This window comes from Acyrthosiphon pisum, chromosome A1, assembly GCF_005508785.2.
Source record: "Acyrthosiphon pisum isolate AL4f chromosome A1, pea_aphid_22Mar2018_4r6ur, whole genome shotgun sequence".
Taxonomy (NCBI): domain Eukaryota; kingdom Metazoa; phylum Arthropoda; class Insecta; order Hemiptera; family Aphididae; genus Acyrthosiphon; species Acyrthosiphon pisum.
Window position 1 is genome coordinate 17,509,909 of NC_042494.1, and position 9,274 is coordinate 17,519,182.

A 9,274-nucleotide genomic window follows, 5' to 3' on the forward strand; every position below is an offset into this window, starting at 1 on the left:
AAATTATAAGAATAAAAAATATTCAAAAATATAATTTTTTAATAAAAACGTTGTTTTTTCAACAACTTGAAACTATGTAAAAAAATATTTTCAAAAACATCAACACTTTTTGAAATAATGAGTGTTCAATGATAAAAGAATCACCCGGTATAGTAAATTCCCTACTCGTGAAGTTAAGGGTCTGTAGCAGTTTTTATAACATGAAATTATGATATAATTTATCTAATTTTATTAAATAATGGTAAAATTTAAAAAGCACATTGTCAACGGAAAAGATGCATTGTTAGATAAATCAAAGAAAGGAATATTAAGGGACTTGATGACTGTGACACTGTTAACAGATGAGTAAACAGAGCTAAAATACGAAGCAAACATATATACAGTTTCTTGCTTGTTAGTAGGAGAGGTTATTACAGGTAAGTATTTTAGGAATTGCACTGGCAGAATAATTTTTATGAACGAAGTTCCAGAACCTTTTAGGACTTCAACTACTAGCTAGAGAGGATTCAGTTCATTCAATAAAAAGCCGATAGCATTTCCTAGATTAGTGTTTACATTTAGCCCGAAAATGAAATAATAGTCAAGAGGATCAAATGTGGACTTAAATATTGCATATTGTGCTTTATTTCTAAGTTGAATGTCATGTTGTTGTAACTTCTTAGAGGCCCAAGTATGAAAATCTCACACAGTAAAATGAACTAATAAGTTGTACTAACAGATTATAAAAAAATAGTTTTAAGTAAAATACCAAATAATTTTATACAGTTGTTGGATAAATGGATTTTGGTGGATGGTTTATACTACAAAGAGATTGTCTTGTTAACATTTCTATACGACACCACAAAATCAGGCCAGTTCACACTATTGTACAAATAGTTAATTTATCTTTATGGTTAATTTAATTAATTAAAAAAATAAAATATTAAAATTATAATATATAAAATACTATTGTTTACCAGTTAGCCAAATGGAACGTTTCCAGTATATAATCACATTTACAATAAATTATTTCAAAACAGCAACCATTGCAATGAAATGCTCCTTCTTTCGATGTATTTTTTTTATCTGAAAATATTTCAATAGTTAATAAATATTTCATAACCGCAAATAATAAATTTAAATTTTCAATTCAATTTATAGTGGTTTATACACATTACTACAAAATAGTAGGAATAATATTTTTATTATTTTAGAAAAAAAATATATAAATTAATAGTAACATACCTCCAATAATATCATCTTTGGTAAAGACTTTTAATGCAACACTATAGAATTGATAGATTATTGTATCATAATCACTAGGAAGTTGAGAATGTAATAGAGCACAAATTTGAGCATTTAAATTACCTAAACAATTTATTTTATCATTGTCAAATAACAACTTTAGGCGGTTTGTTGTATCAGTATACGATTGGGCTAAATTAAATAACTCATCAATTGCATATTTAAATTTATTGAAACCAACAAAATCTTCAGGTATTTCACCATGTGTAGTCGTAGTAAGATTACTTAATTCAATGACATCATTGGGCATAAAGTAAAGCCAAAATTCATTTATTTTTGACATCAAATCTTGTTTTATTGAATGCATAACCATTCCATGAACAAAATTGTTGAGTTTATTTTCTACAATAATATTTTTTATTGCAAGAAATTGTTCATCATCACATTGTTGAGGATTCTGTAAAATAAATAAACCCAGTATTGTGATTTGAAGTTCATATTTGTTTGTTATTACTAATTACTTATTACTAAAGACCGGATTTATATACATTTTAAATTTTAAATATGCATGCAGACACGCACTAAAAAAAGTCACAATAGGCAAGAAAATATGCAAAACATGGAAAATTAAATTTCAATTTTGCAGTGTTAACTAATTATTAATTTTATTAAAATTCTTATAAGCAAAAAAGTAAATTGAATAATATATATATTATAGCACAGATATTGAGATATGCAGTACAAAAAGGTAATTTGCTTAATTTTAATTTAATTTTTAATCATTAATAGATAAAATAGATATAAATAGATTAATAGATTGCAAACCCAGTAAATAAAATTTTAGTAAGTACGATAAATTTCATTCTTTGAATCGTAAAATATTTGATATATAAACATCATATACCTATCATCTACCAATAATCTTTTTTTTTTGCACAACACCTTTTTGGATGATTGGGTCTATATTTGTATGCTTTTTTGATAAAATATGTACAAATATGCAGATTAAGCAGTATGCACTAACCACAGAATATGTAAAAATATGCAGCATAAAATGTTGATATTTAATCAATCAAGTAATGATTTATGGACGCTCATTTACTGCATGTATATGATGTTGAAAATAGCAACATGCATTTTATGCAAAATCCGGTCTTTACTTATTACGACAATATTGTTTAAGAACAAGGCCAGACTGGGTCAAAAATGTCTATTGGGAAAATAAAAAAAATTGGCTATTTAGGTATACCCATAGACCTTATACTAATAGACGGAACATCCAGGCGGGATGCGAGTGGGTGGTGCGGTTTGCGTTACAGTGATATATATATATATTATGTACAGTAATATACAGAGTATTGTATCATCAAGTGCGCATGTGCGGTGTACGTTGTACTACCTTGATCAGCGCCGTCACGCTTGGACGCCGGAACTACAACCAGGTTCCGTCTACTAGAATAAGGTCTATGGGTATACCTATAAAAAAAACCCTAAAAAAACAATTTCAAGTAAAATATGATTGTACCTATATTATTTTGAGAATTTGAAAGTATTAATTATTATTATTATTATTAGTTATTATTTAAAAATTGGTTGGTACAAAGAAATGTTGTCATTTTTATTTAAAATATATATGTTTAGACTGCAGAATATACACATTAATACACATTAAGCAATTTGTTAAGGTTTGAGCTTTTTTGCAAAATTGTGTCCACCGAGCACATTATTATACCTAGTACAGCCACTGTGGCAGCACCGGAATATGTGGGAGTTTGTGTGATGATAATTATAGCACATTTTAGACAGTGCAGACATGGGTTACGGTAAGGTAGGGATAACCGATTGACAAAGACAATAATATTATGACACAACACACAAGCATCTTATTTTGACAATTTAAACATTTTTCCATATCTATTTTGAGGAATTTCCTTAATTCTAAATAGTTGTCTAATACAATCGCATTAGAAAATGTGTCTATGTTTATCGACAGGATGAGCCTTAACCGATACACCTAGAAAAAAAAACATTCCTATCAGTACAAGCGTCCCACCAGGGATCTCCCAGTATCCCGCCTGCCCAATCTAGCCCTGTTTAAGAAGGTACTAAACATTAGTCAATTGTGCCTAACAAAACGTTGTTGGACTTTTTACTTCCAAATGTAAATCAAATTAAACTTAAAACCAAATTGAATGCATTTCATAACAAATTTCAATCATACTAACCTCGTTATCTTTTGATAATATTGGAAATGCTAGAACAATAAGTTTCCAGTACGATTTTGTTTGGCTTGTATCCATTTTGTAAAGTTATCCAAACATTTAAATAACAAACAAAACAAAGATCTCGATTTCTATATAATATCAGGTAAAAAAATATTCAATTAAAATGCCAATCTATAATTTACATAATAAACAATAGCACTTACCTAAGTAATATGTTTTTCAAAATTTAAATATTGCCATAATGCCGTTCAAACAATTAAATCATAAATAAATATTTCTAATTTCTAAAAAATTAAAAATAATCCGTGTTTCAGAGTTTAAACCTAACTAGTTTGATTTTGATAACAAACAATCTGACGCGCAAACGTTATCATAAAAACACACTATCTTATTTAATCACGATTTCTATGATACCCACCCACCCTCACGGCTCACAGAAATATTATAAAACAACTAGCACGTAGAGAAGATATTCATGTATTTGAACGTCACACATAGGATTTTGAAGTATTTTAAAATTCTCTTGTAACATAAATATCAAGTATCAACAAGCATCGATATAGTATCAGAATTAAGGAAACGTTTAGAAAATTTAGTTAAAAATAATTCAATTTATTCAGATATTATAACGTCACATATAGCCACATGAGATTTTGAAGTATTAATATTCAAAATATGTGGAATAGACTGCATCTGGATTCATAATATTGCCAATCTTCGGCACAAAAAAAAAACTTCAGATGCTCATAAAAAATTATTTTCGATTTACGCTTGACTTTTTTTTTAATTTTGACTAATAATAACTTACGGGGAACCTTGTATTTAATTTTCAATTTTTTGACCGATGAAGCATTTGATATTTTATAAATGCATCCTTTCCCCCCCTCTAAAAGGAACCAACAAGACTCAGTTTCCTACCAAAAAATATGCTGTTGAAAATTTTTGAGCATTTTTACTGTCCAAAAAGATGATGACTATCACAAAAAAAAAAAAACATCATTGTAAAATCAATACATTCATCGCTCTGCTCAGAATCTAAAATAACATTACTAATTATTATTATTATTAAATTTTTACATATCACGGATAGTATAACCAGCAACACCAGTAAACGACGTTAACATATAATATGCATAAGACATAACAATCTCAATCTCGGAATGCTTATAGAAGTAAGAAAATCTATTATTTTTTGCATTAAAATAGTGTAAGAAATATTAAAAAAATATACAAATATGTAACAGGATAGATACAATAATTGTATTGTATATTATTCAAGAATCGCATATGATATAACTGATAGAATACTATTTTATTTTCAACAGTTGGTTTCTAAATAAAAACCTCATAATTACTAAATAATATGATAACATTAACCAACTTAAGAAAATATTCGTATACAAATTTCACATTATTGAACAAAATGATTTATTATCTATTTCTGCATTGCACTCATCAAATGTATCCTTTAATGTTGAATTTTGTCTTCGTTTTGCTATATAATCTGGCAATGGTTCATTCCAGTTTTCTGGTGGACTAGTTCTATTTTCCCATACATTATTTGCATAGTATGATTTCCATCGATTGTTTCTCTTTTTTTTTTCACTATTAACCAAGGTTTCCTTTAAAAATAACAAATTTTTAGTATTATATTTTTAACGTAAATATGTAACAAGGATAATATTATATCCTTAAATCTAGTTACAGCTGCTTGAATATTTTTGTCATTTTTCCATTTTAAACAATTTGTATAGTCAGCATGCCAATGGTTGCAATCTACTGTACTTCCATGAACAAACATCTGATGTAATCTTGATGATATTGAAGTACACTCACCATACTCAGTGTTATACATTTCACATGGACGTATCTGGAACAAATATTCTTGTTAACATTAAGAGTCATTTAAATATATTAATAGAAATATTAGGTATGTTGGCATATAATATATAAATATACTTCTACAGTACTACTCCAATTATTTTAAATCCTTAAACATTTATTGAATCAATGGTGAACTCATGGTCCCTTAAACAATGATTCATTATTGGTCCACAACATTTTATTGAACCATAATTTTTTATGCAACCAGGCATTAAAATTTAATTCAAATGGTTAAATTTGAATCTAATAAATCAAATTTTTATAACATACAAAACATACATTATAGTGTACTCCTTATTAAAATTCTTATTTTCTATATTACCATAGAAAGATTTTATAGTTACCATCCATAAATCCAAATCTTTGGGTTTTGTGTCTGTATTTTCCTCGTTCATATCTATAATTTAAATAATTTATCTATTTATTTAGTCTATTACAATACAAATAAAAATAAATGTAATACTTGTATATTCCTATAAAGCTATACAGTATTTTAAACCATATATTATATATTATAATAATTAGTATTCATATATTCTGTGTTGAAAGTAAAATATATTATTAGTTGATATCAAAAATTAAAAATTTTAATTATTAAACTATTAACACCCTACCACAGAATACATTAAATTTCATACTAATATAATATTTTATATTGTAGGTATTTTCTGAATTCTGACTTCTGATATTAATTTTCATTTTTCAAGATATACCTTTAATCTTGCCGGCATGAATTGATAAGAAAATATAAAAAAAAGTCAAAGACCTTTCTTATTTTGAGCTTTAAACGTTTTTGTAGGTGATAACATTCAGCAGTTCTCACTATCTCGGAAAGATAACACAAATAGTATGTTTTAAGTTTAACTTTTAACAATTTATGAATTCACTTATCTAATACCTATATATATTATACTATATTTAAATCAATAAATAATATTAAATTTCTATATAGTTCCTAGTCTTTAGTAAATATGATTTGTAATTCATTTAAAGTTTGTATTGTTTTGCTATCAATCGTATTAGTAAATTTGCCTAATGCTAATGGACAATCAGAATCGAACCGAGAACTCTATGACATCGAAGGTACAGTTATGCTGCCCAACTTGACAACTTCCTGGTTGGCCGAAACTGTTATACAACTTAAAGGAGGAGAAGCGGTCGGTTTTCTTAGGTAAAAATATTTTGCACAATGTCCAAAGTTTACTTTTCAAATTTAGGTACATTTCATTAAAATATATTATTTGGTTTGGGAAAATATATTTCTGACGTTTTTAAGATTATAATTTATTACCTTTTGATTGATATCATTAAAAAAATACTTCATGTGTTGGAAGTTATAATTTATGCGTAACCAATTTTAAGTATGTACCAAATATATTATACTACCTATATTACTTACAAAACTCTTGCCGCTTTCCAATTTTATTAATACTTAAGTCAAGTATGTAAAAGGTACTCCTTACTGTTTATATAACATAATTTTTAACAGAATATTATTTCTACTCCTACTTATAAATGTTTCAATTTTTATTAAATATCTACCTAAATTAAATAAGTTATACATTTTGCAGGAAAAATGGTTCTTTTCTTATTTCTAAAGTACCATCAGGATCATATATTGTTGAAGTAGTCAATCCAAATTACGTCTATGAACCAATTAGAGTGGAAATCAATTCAAAGGGTAAATACCGCGCCCGCAAAGTAAATTACATTCAGTCATCTCATGTACATCAGATGCCATATCCATTAGAGTTTGTCAACTACATGCCTGCCAAATATTTTTATACTAGGGAACAATGGAAAGTCACAGATTTTCTTTTCAATTCAATGGTAATCATTTGTTCTTCAATTTTAAGCAGACATCAGTTACCTATATAGAGTTAATTTAAATAAATAACTATTTTAATGTTAAGGTTTTAACGATGGTGTTGCCGCTTCTTGCAATATTGGTTTTGCCGAAGTTAATGAATGATCCAGAAACAAAGAAGGTTTGATTTTTGTTTACTTTTATAGATTATTTAACAGATATAGTACGTTTAAATATTTTTTCTAGGAAATGGAACAATTGACAAACTTAAAACATGATATGCCCGAAATGTCTGAAATGATAACCTCTTTTTTCACTGGAAATACACCAACTGCCGAGAAACAAAAAGAAAAAACTAAGGCCATTAAGAGTTCAAAAAAATCCAACAAGAATAATTAATGTAACAAGTGTAAATTTACCAAAATTATGTTAAGGCTAGCTTTTGTACATATATATAAAATCATAAAAAATATTAATAATAGTATGTGTTTATACAAAACTGTTATATAAATAGGTTGACATAATATGTATTATAAATATACACATACAATTTCTATAAACATATAATTGGAAAAAATACATTTTTTTATAGAATCAAAAAGAATACAATATAATATATTTCAGTTTTATAAAATTCTGTATTTGTATATGGACATGACATTGTCGCTTATATTCCAATTTATTGCAAACGACAATATATATAAAAAAAATAGTAGAATAAATGGAGTTAACAATACTTCAGTTTTTTGCAAGATGGGTAAACCTGGAAAATAAAAATGAAAACATTCTTACTAAACACAATAATCTATGCGCGTTAAGATGTTTTTGTAAAATAATTCACTAATATCATATTTTTCAATTACTGATTCACAATAAAAAAAGTTATTGAATACTAAATCAGATAGTGCAACAACATTTTGGGAACTATTGTTATTATTCATATTGAATGTAGAATATTTCTCTCACGGATATTTACAGTTTACTAAAAATTGTTTCCCGGTACATCTTTTGATGTAGACATTTTCTCTTCATATTTTTTAACATTTATTCAAATAAGAAGTAATTTTTTCTATCGAATGCCTAATTTTGTCTTAGCCTTATGTCCGTATGCATTATAAATTTGTTTGTCACATAGGACAATTTAACAAGTCTTATGTGACACATTAATTGACTATGCATATGGGCATTAGTGTTTAATAAATTAAATAGATGAAGTCTAATGTATTCTTATTATATTTTGTAGGTAATAGAACACAGGTTAAAATTGTTTTCTGTAATTTTATGATCGAGGATTTATACAAAATCAATACTAGATAATTTATTAAATACTTAAAAAATATTTATTCTAGTATTATATTGTTTATTGATAAATCAAACAAATTAAAAATTAGATAACTGTTCATGTGTTAAAAATACAAAATATTTAATACTTACAGCTGTATCCTAAAAATGTTATATACAGGTAATAACCAATAGCTATAAGCCATAGTGTGTTGCCAATAAATAATGGTAAGAACCAATCGTGTCTGAGAAATACTAAAGACAAAAAAATGTATAATTAATATTTTCATAGAATCATTTTATAATATAAAATAGAACATGTTTACATTTGTTTGTTATATTAGTTTTAAAACTTATTTTGCGTATTCCTCATTAAAATTTTAAACTTAAACAGTAAATACCATCATACCAATAAATCATACATAAATTGAATGTGAGCAGTGCTCAAATTGGAAAAATAAAAGAAAGAGGACAAAAACTTAAAAAAAAATAGTGTTCCTGACAATGATTAATCTCAACCTAACCAGCAGGGGCTACGCCAACCACCATCAACAACATTAGACATATAATACACTAATGCCAAAATTAAATTTACCAACAATTAATAAATATTATTTTACTCCTCATTTATTAAAATTAAAATTTGTGTTACACATTATTAACAATTATAAATTATACCTAAGTACCTAACTCATTAGGTAATTAATTTTAAATTTATAAGTCACACCCATAATTGATCACAAGTGTGGTCCACTTCAGTATTATTCCTAATACATTTAAAGAACAATACACCCAAGTTACTATGCTTACTGTTTGCATCCATTATCAAACAGAAACATAATACCTATACGAA

General features: G+C 26.5%; 4 protein-coding genes across 5 annotated transcripts in view; 1 reads left to right on the forward strand and 3 right to left on the reverse strand.

The window, feature by feature from the left end:
- LOC100164255 (anaphase-promoting complex subunit 2) overlaps window positions 1-3,802 on the reverse strand; it is a 9,004-nt gene extending 5,202 nt beyond the window's left edge. The window contains exons 1-4 of the mRNA XM_001946008.5: window positions 3,653-3,802; window positions 3,450-3,577; window positions 1,225-1,681; window positions 957-1,065 (exon numbers count right to left, since the gene is read on the reverse strand). Of these exons, the coding sequence (XP_001946043.2) occupies window positions 957-1,065; window positions 1,225-1,681; window positions 3,450-3,524 (641 nt within the window). The 5' untranslated portion in view covers window positions 3,525-3,577; window positions 3,653-3,802. The remainder of the gene's footprint in view (window positions 1-956; window positions 1,066-1,224; window positions 1,682-3,449; window positions 3,578-3,652) is intronic.
- Window positions 3,803-4,699: 897 nt separating this feature from the next.
- Window positions 4,700-6,016, reverse strand: LOC100165604 (CG15908-like). The gene is given in 4 exon segments (NM_001162742.2): window positions 4,700-5,071; window positions 5,155-5,319; window positions 5,678-5,730; window positions 5,797-6,016. Coding segments are annotated over 3 exon segments (432 nt in total). The 5' UTR covers window positions 5,729-5,730; window positions 5,797-6,016; the 3' UTR covers window positions 4,700-4,855.
- A 187-nt stretch (window positions 6,017-6,203) lies between these two features.
- Window positions 6,204-7,769, forward strand: LOC100163537 (CG8397-like). Its single transcript, NM_001162697.2, is given in 4 exon segments — window positions 6,204-6,504; window positions 6,905-7,163; window positions 7,247-7,321; window positions 7,387-7,769. Coding segments are annotated over 4 exon segments (687 nt in total). The 5' UTR covers window positions 6,204-6,304; the 3' UTR covers window positions 7,540-7,769.
- Window positions 7,652-9,274, reverse strand: part of LOC100161482 (protein unc-50 homolog) — an 8,492-nt gene continuing 6,869 nt past the window's right edge. For both annotated transcript variants that reach the window (XM_016806394.2, NM_001162643.2), the window contains 2 exon segments: window positions 8,575-8,676; window positions 7,652-7,903 (listed from right to left, as the gene is read on the reverse strand). In XM_016806394.2, the coding sequence (XP_016661883.1) occupies window positions 7,767-7,903; window positions 8,575-8,676 (239 nt within the window). In that variant the 3' untranslated portion in view covers window positions 7,652-7,766.